The sequence below is a fragment of the Cetorhinus maximus genome, chromosome 22 (genome assembly GCF_964194155.1).
Source record: "Cetorhinus maximus chromosome 22, sCetMax3.hap1.1, whole genome shotgun sequence".
Lineage (NCBI taxonomy): Eukaryota > Metazoa > Chordata > Chondrichthyes > Lamniformes > Cetorhinidae > Cetorhinus > Cetorhinus maximus.
In genome coordinates this window covers 10722162-10735805 of record NC_135900.1, presented here as the reverse complement: position 1 = coordinate 10735805, position 13644 = coordinate 10722162, and the positions used below count along the sequence as shown (strand labels likewise).

At 44.0% G+C, this 13644-nt stretch overlaps 1 protein-coding gene across 1 annotated transcript in view; it reads right to left on the bottom strand.

Annotated features, from left to right (window-relative positions):
• Window positions 1-13644, bottom strand: part of stab2 (stabilin 2) — a 173861-nt gene that overhangs the window by 72203 nt on the left and 88014 nt on the right. Inside the window, exons 35-39 of the mRNA XM_078567771.1 lie at window positions 10268-10396; window positions 7437-7493; window positions 7235-7330; window positions 5800-5995; window positions 3812-3907 (exon numbers count right to left, since the gene is read on the bottom strand). Of these exons, the coding sequence (XP_078423897.1) occupies window positions 3812-3907; window positions 5800-5995; window positions 7235-7330; window positions 7437-7493; window positions 10268-10396 (574 nt within the window). The remainder of the gene's footprint in view (window positions 1-3811; window positions 3908-5799; window positions 5996-7234; window positions 7331-7436; window positions 7494-10267; window positions 10397-13644) is intronic.

Genomic DNA, 13644 nt, shown 5'->3' with positions numbered 1-13644 from the left:
ACTCCAACCCTTTCACATAATAGAGGCTAACAATTGCATTCCAAATTGCTTGCTGTACCTGCATGCTAACTTACAGTGATCCATGTACAAGGACTCCCAAATCATGTTGGATAGTAACATTTACTGGTTTGTTACCATGACCGTCCACCTGGCCAGTTCCAGCCTTTAACTACCTCATCCCTCAAATTCTAGAACTCTCTCCCTAAGCCCAGCCACCTTGAGACATCTTGACCTTAATGTTTATATTGTCAATTGTGTTTTCAACTTCTACTTTAACTTCCCTCAAATTGCTGCTTGGATCTGACCTCTGATTAAGTGCTTCAGGAAATTTTGCCATGCTAATGGTGTGTACAGGTTAACATTTTGTGAGAAAAACTAAGAAATCAGGGAAATACATTTTCTTCTGATGTCTTGTCTTGTCCTTCATTCGTTCCGAGGGTCAGCCATGCCATGGACAATCTTTCTGCACTGATTTCTATTCTCCACTGCCCTCACTGTCTGTCTCATAGAGAGGCCGGTCCACATTCTGATATTATCCATCCATACCATTTTGGGTCTTCCTTGTGCATGTTTTCCAGGTGTTTTGCCTTGCATTACCTCTTTTTCCAAACATGCCTCTTGTGTTCACACCACGAGTTCAAAATATACAAACATACAAATTAGAAGCAGGAGTAGGCCACTCGGTCTCTCGAGCCTGCTCCGATATTCAAAAAGATCATGGCTGATCTGAGTGTAACCTCAACTCCACATTCCTGCCTACCTCCGATAATCTTTCACCCCCTTGTTAATCAAGAGTCTATCCATCTCAGCCTTAAAAATATACAAAGACTTAGCTTCCACCGCCTTTTGAGAAAGAGAGTTCCAAAGACTCACAACCCTCTGAGAGAAAAAAATTTCTTCTCATCTCTGTCTTAAATGGGTGACCCCTTATTTTTAAACAGTGACCCCTAGTTCTAGATTCTCCCAGAAGAGGAAACATCCTCTCCACATCCACCCTGTCAAGACCCCTCAGGATCTTAAAGGTTTCAATTAAGTCACCTCTTGCTCTTTTAAACTCCAGTGGATACAAGCCTAACCCGTCCAACCTTTCCTCATAAGGCAACCCACCCATTCCTGGTATTAGTCTAGTAAACCTTCTCTGAACTACTTCTAACACATTTACATCTTTCTTTAAATAAGGAGACCCTGTACTGTACACAATACTCCAGATGCGGTCTCACTAACTGTACAACTGAAGCATAACCTCCCTACTTTTGTAATCAGTTCCCCTCACAATAAAGGACATTCAATTAGCTTTCCAAATTACCTGCTGGGCCTGCATGCTAACCTTATGTGAGGTTATGTGAGCTTCCTTGATATCACTGCCTCAAACAAGTTCCTCTCCACACCAGCTTTCTCGGGCACCCACTCATTTGTCTGCTTGGTCATCCGTGACACATGTAATATCTGCCTGAGTCCTTTCATTTCAAATGCTCTTATTCGAACCTCGTCACTCTTTTTGATGGTCCGGCTTTCACAGCCACTTTCACTGGCCACACAAGAGCTTTCAGAAGATGAGTTTTCATTGTAATTGAGATGTTGTTTCACAATGCCATGACCCTTGTTAAATCTAGCCTGAATTGTTTTGGTAGGCTCTGCATCTTCCATGATGAGTGGCCCAAGACAGTGGAAGGTGTCAACCTGTTCAACCTGAACTCCGTTAACCAGAATCTTGCAGGTCTTTCCACCCATTCCCATTACCTTTGTCATGTCGACATTGATCAGGAGACTGTATTTCTGGTTAATTTGATCAAGACAATTCACCAATAACAATTCCTGTAGCTCCTCCACTGAGTTACTGAGCAGAATAATGTCATCAGCGTTTGGAAGATTCAAAACTTGCTGCCCACCAATCGGTCTCCTGCCTTTGTATCCATCAAACTCTCATAACCATTTCAGCTAGGATGTTGAATAAATATGGAGAGAGGACACGCCCCTGGCTAACACTTTTTTTTGGCTCTGAACCATTCTGAGAGCAACTCTGACCCTAGCTCGTTTCTTACAATAAAGCTTGGCTAGCAAGTCAATTAAACGTGGTGGGTATCCCATGTCAACCAGAGTTTCTCATGGGAGAGCGAATTGAGTGCCTTCTGAAAATCGATGAAGCACCACGTATATTGGCTGTTAATGTTCTTGGACTTTGTGCACTAGTATTCTAAGATTAGTGACTTAATTTATCGTTCCTCTTCCATCTTGAAATCCAGCAATCCCACTCTGTCTTTTTCTGGATCCTTTCCAGGATGATCCTGATCAAGATTTTACTAGTGTGGGACATCAAAGCAATTGTTCTATAATTTGTGCACTGTTTCAAGTCACCCTTCTTCGGAAGAGAGATAAAGGTAGAATCAGTCTAGTCCTGCGGCCAATTGCTAGTCTCCCACAGTGCCATCCATATTCTATACATCCTGATTCTCCTCCCACCTTAAGTAATTCTGCCAGTATATCGTCCGGGCCAGTGGCCTTATGGCTGGCCATCTGATGAATGGTTCGCTGTGCCTCAGCTTGAAGTGCAGGAGGCTCATGTTCAACTTGGCCTTTAAATTCCGACTCACCGTCATCCTTGTAAAGGTATTCGCAATATTCGCCCCGTGAGGCAGAAATTTTCTATACTTCAGTCTCAGTCTTGCCAGAGGCTGACTGGATACAATCCAGGCAAGGTTGAAACTTACATGTAATCGAACCAATTGGAAAAAGTTTCTGCATACCGCCTTTCTGATTCTCCGCTTCTAACTCATCACACACGTTCTTTCAGCTGTTTCTTTTTATCCACTCCCAGCTCTCTTTGCCTTTAAACCTTTGTAACAATCTTTTATAACCCCATCTGGTTTACTAAGCTCCTTTAGGGAAGAAAATCGGCCATCCTTATCTCGTCTGGCCTACATGTGACTCCAGACCCGCAGCAATGTGGTTGACTCTTAGCTGCCCTCTGAAATGGCCGAGCAAGCCACTGAGTTCAAGGGCAATCAGGGATAGACAACAAATGCTGGCCTAGCCATTGCACGAAGGTGTCCATCATTAAAAAAAAAAACAGCACATTTCTTTTGTAACCCATTTCAAAGTAAAGGGGGCATTTTCCAAATCTTGCATAATTTTTTTCCCTCTTGTTTCATTAAATGATTCTTTCTTGTAACTTGTTCCTGACCTTGGTCTAAGGGGCCTTGAGTTGTCTTGTCAAGAGGTGAAGCTTGCCATTGGGCTGCTGCGATAATCCTGTAGTTGGCCACCATAAGTTTCCACCTGATCACCCCTGTGAAACTGGGATTGAACCTATACGTAACCCTCAGACTGAGGTTCCAGAACGAGATTTCACCTTCCCACTTTCTAAAGGTCATACTTCCATCCGGTGACTAAGTCAGCCAGTTTCAGATACAGCCATGAAGCCATGCTGTTGATAAAGCAAGCTAACAACCGAAGGGGAGAAATACTTGAAGGGGAAAATTTGCAGGGCTGCGGTTAAAAGGCAGGTATGTGGGATTATTGGATGGCATTTTTCAAAGAGAAAGCACATCCACTATGGGCTGAATGGCCTCTTTCTGCATGATTCAATCAAAGGCTTCCACTGTACAACTCGGGGCACAACGTCATCTGATACTTTCAGTAACCAGAACAAAACAGTTCCTTTACCAGTCTAGTAGACTTAATAGTTATAATAAGGAAAATTATCTTTACCCTTGACTCCTCATTATAGTGTGCTGAATAGTTGTATCATTACCCCTGATACAAGTACAAATGACAGTTCCTCTAGTGGACAATGTAATGAATTCAAACTTACGAATATTGCAGTTGACTCCTCTCCATCCAAGCTCACATTCACACGTCCCATCCCCATTGAGTCCTTCATTGCATTTGCCATGAACGCACCTACACTCTAGAAAGTAATAAATAATAACAGGTTTACAAATGCAGAAAAAAATGAAGATACATCCTGCGGTATAGTGGCAAGTGTTATTTTTTAACAATTGCTCCTGGCATGTGGACTACATGGGCAAGACTGCATTTATTATCTGTCCCTGGTTGCTCTGAGAAGGTGATGGTGGGCATTCTCTTTGAGCCACTGCACTCCATGGGGTGATTGTAATCTCGGTGTGCTGTTAAGTCTTCGCCCAGCAATGAGGATGGAATGGTAATATGTGGGTATGTGACTTGCAGCTTGAAACTATTGCGAAAGGATGGAAATGTGACGGAAGACTTAAGCGCAGTCTTTAAAATTATGAAAGGTTTCTATTGCGTTGGGCACAAGGGGAAAACGCTTTCACTTGTGGGGGAAGTGCAAAACTAGAGGCCATCAGTCCAACATAGTCACCAAGGAATCAAATAGAAAATTCAGAAAAAGCTTCTTTAACCAAAGCATGACAAGAATGTGGAACTTGCTACCATGGGGAGTCCTTGAGGTGACTAGCATGGACGCATTTAAGCAGAAGCTAGACTAGCACAATAGAGAGAAGGGGGTAGAGGGTTATGTTGATTGAGTTAAATGAGGAAGAATGGAGGAAGTATAGATGGAGCCTAAGTGCCACCATTGACTGGTTGGGCTGAATGGCCTCTTTCTGTGCTGCATATTCTATGTAATCCTTCAGAAACCTAGAGGAAGTGCTGTTCCAAATAGCGAAACTGAGTTTCAGTTCCTAATGGCCACAGTGGAGCCTTTCACTCCAGAAGCTCGAAGAGGATTTTAAAAGTATCAGCTGAGCTCAGTTAGTAGCACTGTCGCATCTCGGTTGGTTGTAGCTTTAAGGCCCATTTCAGGACATAAGTGCATCATCTAGTCTAACCTTACACTGCAATACTGAAGGAGCACCCCATCTTTAGAGATACGTCTTTTGTATGAGACATCGAGGAAGGAGCAACTCTTGCAGGGACAGCTGGTCGGGAACTGGTTGGCTTATAGTCCTTGATTTTCCATCCAGTCATTTAAATGGATGGAAAATCAGGATCTATGAGCCTGTGATTTTCCAACCAGTGCTCCCTACAGATATCAATCCCCATCGAGATTGCTCAGCTGGGAAACCTGTCCTATTAAAGCAAGGCTCTGTTCAGATAAGTGTGAAAGTTTCCATAGCAGTATTTCCGAAGAAAAGCAAGGAATTCCCCTGATGCTACGGAGAACATTTCTCCGTCAACCCTAAACCCTAAACAGTTTAATAAATTACTCGCCTCACTTGCTGCAGAGCAAATTGATTTTTAAAAATAAACTCGGTCCCAGGGTGTGAGCTCGGTCACATTGTCCATCCACCCTGATTTAGCGATTGTTCCTCCGACCTAGGGCGGGATTTTCCGGCCCTGCTGAAAGTCAATGGACCTTTGGCTAGGCCGCTGAATTGCCCACGGCGGGTCCCACCAAAACGGAGCTGGAAAATCCCAGTTTGCTAGGCCGCTTCAAAGGGAATTAAGAGTCAACCGGTTTAGGCCTGTAATCAGGTGTAGGGCCTGGTCAGGTAGGGGTTGGCAGGTTCTCCAAAGGCCATCCATGAACCAGTTAGATTTTCACAAGAATTTGGAAGCTTTTGAAGTTATTTCTCTTGGTGCTAAACCACAAATGAGCAGATTTATTGAGCTCAATTTTTTTTTTCTATGTAATTCTTTTGATATCGTTGACACAAATGGAGATGAGCTCTGAGAGAGAATGACTTGAAGAATTGAGGCAGCCCTGTCGTGTGGGGTAGTGGAATTACCTCTGTAGTGGCCAGAGTCAATCTTTGCCGAAGTGGGGACAATCTAGTAACTAATCAGTTAAGATAAGGGCACGGTCACAGAACGCACCTTGATCGCAATGTATTCCATACTGTCCATCAACGCAGGTCTCACATGCTGTCCCTGCAAATCCTTCTTCACATTTGCATGTCCCGGTGCCATTAATACCATCTTGGCAAATGCCATTTCCAAAGCACCAGTTTGTAGCTTTTCCTGGACACGCTTGACATTGTTTCCCAAAATAGCCAGTGCAGCACCCTCGAGTCTGGAAGAAACCCACCAAGAACTAAAAGAGAGGCAGCAGCTTAAGTAATAAACATTTTAAATTCTAGTTTGTGATCTTCGCGGGCAGTGGCCCCTCTCAATATGCACATGAGAAAGGAAGGTTTAAGAGTATAGCTGCCAGGGCAACAGTGGAGGAATGATGATGCTGTTCTGGTGAACAGGGGAGGTCTTGTGGTGCAGTGGGTGATGTCCCTACCCCTAAGCTAGAAGCTCTGTGTTCAAGTCCCATTCGAGGACTTGATGGCCATGGAAGGTGTGTTCATAATGCTGCCAAACAGGTTAAGTATCAACCTGCAAGTCCTGCCAACGCACGCCAATGGCATGTGGTATGAGCGGGAGAGATTCCTGGTCAGCCATATGATGGAAAGAAAGTTGGAGCCTCTACCATCACTGTCCATAGCTCCAGACTACGACATGCATGTAAAAGTGCACATTGTCACAGCAACTTAGACTCCGGGTGCAGTGTAACACACCACCACCACCACCATTGGTGAACAGAAAGGCAACTACTGCCAAATAATCAGTAGCATCAAGGGTTGAGTATTTCTTGCCCCGAAATTAGAGAGTTAGAATGGGAATTCTGCTCTCTGCCCCATCCCTACATTGACCCGTGGGAAAGTATCCTGGGATGGTGGTTGTTCCCGGGAACAACTGGGAACCCACTAGGGACATCCCTACTCTGGTGCTGATGAACTGTGTGAGTTGCTGTAGCACCTGGAGTAATGGGAGTTGTGTTTAAGGTGCAGGAAAGTCCTGAAAACTGTAACGTATCTATCACTGAATGGCAAGGCCTTGAACAAGTAAGTGCTGAGGTTAAAATGGAGGGCGAGGAAACCTCAGTTCGACTCTGTCACACCAGCAAAAGCCTTCAGTGCCTTTACTTGCGGGGAGGGGTTGTGGATGTTTTTTGAGAACAATATTACCACCAGAATTAATTGGACTTCTGCCTTCTGGCTTAACCCCGGCGTTTACACTGACCCTGGTTCTAACTGAATGGCAGAATAGACTTGAGGGGCTGAACGGCCTTCTCTTGTTCTCATTTGGTATCGACATAAGCCAAAATGAGCAATACTTCGCCATACTTCCTGGATCTAAATTTTGCAAACGTTTTTCCAGCATTTTTTTGCTTCCGTTTGCAAAAGTGAGGTTGTTAAGCTGGGATTTTGCTAACTAGGAAATGCGCCGGATACATTCCAAACCAAGTGTGAACTTTACTCACGATGACGGTTTTCACACAGTTTGTCATACAACCGAGATACATTAACCTCTTCCCTTGCAGGTACCGCACGAAGATGCAGTTCTTCTTTTTCCCCGGCTGCGTTAAGCAGATAATAAATTTAAGATTAAAACCAAACAGAGTTCCGCGCGGTAACTGTGGAATATTTTTTGTGAGACTCTAACCGCAACATTTCAACACTCACCATAAGGCTGGACCCAGGAGGGCATTCAAGCTTTTGTTGACAGTTCATACAATTCCCCTTCAAAAAAAAAACCCAAATATGTTTCTTTATAAACAGCTGTAAAAGCCAAACCTTCCAAAATCTGCAAGTCTTCCTAACAAAGACGGAAAAGCAAAATCTTGCGACTTGAAAGGGTAGATGGGGAGAAACTATTTCCTCTGGTTGGCACCCTGGTTGGGGTGGGGGGGTGAGGAGGAGGATGGGGTGGTCGGTGGGAGAGGGGTGGGGGTTGGCAGGGTCCAGGGAAAAAAACAAATTTGAGCCAGGCCATTCAGGGGTGACGCCAGAAACCATTTCTTCACACAAAGGGTAATGGAAATCTCTCTTTCTCTCTCTCTCTCGCAAAAAGCTGTTGAGACTAATGAATGAATGGAATATTTCAAAACTGAGATTGATTGACAGGTTTTTGTTAACTAAGGGTTTTAAGGGATAGAGAACAAAAGTGGGTAAATCGCGTTACGATACAGATCAGCCATGATCTAACTGGACAGGTTTGAGGGGCAGAGCTGCCCTCTCCAGCTCCAATGACGCAGTGAGTTTGTGGGCCAGCGAATCTAGTGGTTCCATTGAACCCACCAGAGTTTGCATGGGTTAGGGAGAAGGATAACGCACTTCAATGTACACAGTTGGAGGCTGTGCCTGAAAGTGGGTGCATCTCAGTTGCTCGCTTTGTCCCCAGAGGCTAGCTACCTTGGTAAATGTGAGAAAAGTACATTCTGCAGGCATTTCAATAAAATAGACTTTTTAGATTCAAAATAGTAATTGTTAGCACTTTGTGTAACTGTACTTGTACACCTTCCAAAGCCATGCAATCTAATGTGGTTGATCTTGTGGGGTCAAAGCATAAACTGTTTGACTGTTTCAATAATAGCAACAACAGCTTATCTTTATATAGCACCTTTAACATAACAAATTGCCCCAAGGTGCTTCACAGGAGTGTTATGAAACAAGATGTGACACTGAGCAACCTAAGGGAGATACTAGTTCAGATGACCAAAGACTTGGTCAAAGGAATAGGTTTTGGCATTGCAGCAAAAAGAGATATGTCAAAGCTTTTCATCTTGCACACTTTACAAGAATACTAATAAAAGGGTAAAACAACTATTTATACTGTATGAGAAGAAGTGCTGACTGGTTGGCAGGTGGACTTTGATTGGTAGAGGTGTTGCCATGGAGAATGCACCAATTGATGGTGACTGACAGTTAACTGCCAAGCATTGTTTGAAATTTAAACCAGGCAGCTTGACCCTGATTGGTCAAGGCATCGCCCTTAGGAATGAGTCAGCGAATGGCTGTCATGTATTTTGTTTAAGCTAAAACAGGCACAATGTGTGTACATGTCCTTTCTGTCTGCAAAGAACAGGGGGGCCCCTCTGTATTAATGTATGTAGCTTCCAGTACATGCAAAAATGCCACATCGCGAGCTTGACTGACAATCTTAAATTGGCTGTCAACGTAATTCCTTAAATAGGTTTTAAGTAGTGTCTTAGAGGAGGAAAGCGATATAGCGAGGCAGAGAGGTGTAGGGAGTGAATTCCAGAGCTTAGGTCCTAGGCAGCTGAAGGTGCGGATATCAATGGAGCAACGGTTAAATTCAGAGGTGCACAAGAGGCCAGATTTACATGAGCACAGATATCTAGGAGGATTGTGGGACTCAAGGGCATTACAGAGGTAGAAAAGGGATGAGGCCATGGAAGGATTTGAAAACAAGGATGACAATTTTAAAATCAAGGTATTGTTTGACTGGGAGCCACCATAGGTGACCAAACACAAGGTTGATAGCAAACGGGACTTTGTGTCACTTGAAACAAGGGCAGCAGAGTTTTGGATGACCTCAAGTTTACAAAGGGTAGAAAGTGGAAGACCAGTCAGAAACGCATTGGAATATTCAAATCTAAAGGTAACAAAGGTTTCAGCCAATCTTCGAAAGTTCATTCAGGGGATGTGAATGTCACTGGCAAGGCCATCATTCATTGCCCATTCCTAACTACTCTTGAGAAGGTGGTGGTGAGCAACCTTCTTGAATTTCTGCAGTTCATCCGATATAGTTACATCTCCAGTTTTGTTAAGTAGGGATTTCCAGGATTTTGATCCAGCGACAGTGATGGAATGGTGTTATCTTTCCAAATTATGACAGCGTGTGGCTTGGAGGTGAACTTGCAGTTGGTGGTGGGCTCCCAGGCATTGCTGCCCTTGCTCTTTTAGGAGGTGGAGGTCATGTTCTTGGATGGCTAGAGTAGTTAGGATTCTGTTTGACTTGGGGAAGCACTGAAATCTATTGACATTCAGGCACAAAAAGCAGATTCAAGTTTCCATAACATAAGGAGCGCTTTAAAGGTTATAAGGTGTAAAGTATAAAAAATTATAATGTTCTTGGAGCTAGATTGGACTGGTCAGATGTTACCGCAGGACCATTCGAGAGTGATCTCCTCAACCTTGTTGATGTTAACAGGTTACATATCTCTCTCTTATTTTACAATGTTATAAATATGACCTTGGTATTTTGAATCCATTTATTGTAGTGCAGATGATTTTGTAACTGTAATAAACATATATGCTTCACTGGATCAACTGCAAACATTTAAAATGTAAAGTTCTAAGTGAGACTTGAACTGACTTGAAACCCTGGCTCTGGCCGAGCACTGAAGTGAGATAAGGCTTCAATTTCCAGTCAGTCGGGGGTGTCAGTTGCTCAGTGGGCAGCAACCACATCTCTAAGTCAGAAGACATGGGTTCAAGTCCCCGCTTTAGGGAAAGGAGCACCACCAGCTTGAAATCATTTTGTCACTTGCCTGCATCACTGTCGTTTCGTTGGTGTCACAGCGATTTTTCTGGATCTCCAGAACCTTCGTTAATCCGTGGATCACTCCTTTGTCTGTTTCCACATCGGTGAAATTGACAGGTGCGTCGTTCACGCGAAGCTGCAATGAAAGGCAGTTTGTTATCACAGGGGAGGTTTACCTGAACTGTTCAAAATCATGAACAGTTTTGATGAGAGCAAATGAGGCAAACCTGTTTCCATTGGCAATCATCAGAGAGAGCCACTGAGTCACATACCACGACAAGTACAAAAGGGCAGCCACAACATCTTCCATAGCATGTGAAGCATTCAGTAAGAAATAACTCAGACCAATTTAAATGCTTCAATTCAGACTTTGACAATGTAAGTTGGATTAACTGCAAACATTTAAAATGTAAAGTTCTTAAGGGAGACTTTAACTGACTTGAAATTCTGGGCCTGATTGAGCACTGTGCACTGAGTTGAGGTAAGGCTTCAATTTCCAATCAGTCAGAGCTGTCAGTTGCTAAGGGTTACTCCGGGACTTGTGCAGATATTAGGTGCTTTGTTAATTTAGCAGTCCTGGGGCTGGATTTTACCCCGCCCCCCCTTACCAGCCCCCCCACCAGACATGCTTTCAGTGGGGGAGGGGCATGAAAAATAAGACTGAAGGGTTGCCACTGCCCTCCTGCCCACCCCTGACCCAGTCGCCATAATATGGGGCTAAGGCACCCACTAGCCCACCCGTCCCTAGGCCTATTAAGGTCCTTAAGTGGCCAAATAATGGGCATTTAAGCATCCCAATCTACCTCCACTGTCATAATCTGCTTGCCAGAGAGTGGGAAGGCCATTTTTTTGCTAAAGTTGGTGAAATGGCAGCAAGGGGTGGGGGGGTGCAGTGTAATGGGTACATCCTTTGTGGGCATGCCCTGTGCACATTGAAGGCACTCCCACTAAGATTCTAACCCCCTTTGTGCCTTCCTTCCTGGTCTCCAAACTCCCCTCCCCCCCGCCCCTCCCCCATCATCCCGCCAGAGTGACTGATCCCTCCCCACCCAAAAAGGCCCGACATGTCTATGGTAACCAGGACACTGCTCCGTGGGCCTGGCTGCAGTACCAGCAGTAGCCACTACTTTCTTGTGGTGCTGCTGGGACTGCAAGAGCTGCCGCCCAGTCAAATTCACCAGCAGCTCTCAAGGACAGGACTTCCTTCCACTGAGAGGTGGAAGTCCAACTCCCCCCCCAGCTTGTTTGGGCTGCTCCCAGCTTATTATTGCTGTGTGGGGCGGCCTTGTCTAAAGTCAGTCGGTTTCCGGGGGAGGGGTTGAGGGCGGCAATGTGCACCCTCCCACCCCACTGTAAAATTCAGTCCTTGATCTCTGATATAAAGAAGGAACTTCAACAACATAAATAACACTTACATTTTTGTAGATCTTTTCATGATCACCAGCTATCGCAAAGCGCTTTACAGCCAATGAAGTACTTTTGAAGTGTACTTACTGTTAGACTGTAGGAAACACTGCAACCAATTTGTGCACAGCAAGTTTCCACAAACAGTAATATGATAATGACCAGATCATCTGTTTTTCTTAATGATGTTGGTCGAGGGTTTAATGTTGGCCATGATTATGACCATCCCTGACCACTTCCTCCCCACCCTTACCACCCTTACCTCCCTGTTTACCTCCAGCTCATTATCTTGGAAAGAAATTGCTCCACAACTCTCTCACTAATTCAATCTAATCCCAGCTTCTCCTCCTCAGGTCTTCCAGTTGGAATTATAATGCTCTTGTTGCTGCTGCTATTGCTCTTGCTTCTGTTGTTGCTGCTGTTGTTGTCACTGCTGTTGTTGTTGTTTCTGTTGTTGTTTCTGTTGTTGCTGCTGTTGTTGTCACTGCTGTTGTTGTCACTGCTGGTTGTTCCTGTTGCTGTTTCTGTTGTTGTTGCTGTTGTTGTCACTGTTGTTGTTTCTGTTGTTGCTGTTGTTGTTGTTTCTGTTGTTGTTTCTGTTGTTGCTGTTGTTGTTGTTTCTGTTGTTGTTTCTGTTGTCACTGCTGTTGTTGTCACTGCTGTTGTTGTTGTTTCTGTTGTTGCTCCTGTTGTCACTGCTGTTGTTGTTGTTTCTGTTGTTGCTGCTGTTGTTGTCACTGCTGTTGTTGTTGTTTCTGTTGTTGCTGCTGTTGTCACTGCTGTTGTTGTCACTGCTGTTGTTGTTTCTGTTGCTGTTTCTGTTGTTGCTGCTGTTGTTGTCACTGCTGTTGTTGTTGTTTCTGTTGTTGTTTCTGTTGTCACTGCTGTTGTCGTCACTGCTGTTGTTGTTGTTTCTGTTGTGGTTTCTGTTGTTGCTGCTGTTGTGGTCACTGCTGTTTCTGTTGTTTCTGTTGTTGTTTCTGTTGTTGCTGCTGTTGTGGTCACTGCTGTTGTTGTTGTTTCTGTTGTTGCTGCTGTTGTAGTCACTGTTGTTGTCACTGTTGTTGTTTCTGTTGTTGTTTCTGTTGTTGCTGCTGTTGTTGTTGTTTCTGTTGTTGTTTCCGTTGTTTCTGCTGTTATTGTTGTTTCTGTTGTTGTTTCTGTTCTGGCCACTGCTGTTGTTGTTGTTTCTGTTGTTGTTTCCGTTGTTGCTGCTATTGTGGTCACTGCTGTTGTTGTTGTTGTTTCTGTTGTTGTTTCCGTTGTTGCTGCTGTTGTGGTCATTGCTGTTGTTGTTGTTTCTGTTGTTGCTGCTGTTGTTGTCACTGTTGTTGTCACTGTTGTTGTTTCTGTTGTTGTTGCTGTTGTGGTCACTGTTGTTCTCACTGTTGTTGTTTCTGTTGTTGTTTCTGTTGTTGCTGCTGTTGTTGTTTCTGTTGTTGTTTCTGTTGTTGTTTCTGTTGTTGCTGCTGTTATTGTTGTTTCTGTTGTTGTTTCTGTTGTTGCTGCTGTTGTGGCCACTGCTGTTGTTGTTGTTTCTGTTGTTGTTGTTTCTGTTGTTATTGTTTCTATTGCTACAGCTGTTGTTGTTTCTGTCGTTGCTGTTGTTGTTGTCACTGCTGTTGTTGTTTCTGTTGTTGTTTCTGTTGTTGCTGCTGTTGTGGTCACTGCTGTTGTTGCTGCTGTTGTTGTTGTTTCTGTTGTGGTCACTGCTGTTGTTGTTGTTTCTGTTGTTACAGCTGTTGTTGTTACAATTGTTGTTGTTTCTGTTGTTGCTGTTGTTGTTTCTGTTGTTGTCACTGCTGTTGTTGTTTCTGTTGTTGTTTCTGTTGTTGCTGCTGTTGTTGTCGCTGCTGCTGTTGTTGTTTCTGTTGTTGTTGTTTCTGTTGTTGTTTCCGTTGTTGCTGCTGTTGTTGTCACTGCTGTTGTTGTTTCTGTTGTTGTTTCTGTTGTTGCTGCTGTTGTTGTCACTGCTGCTGT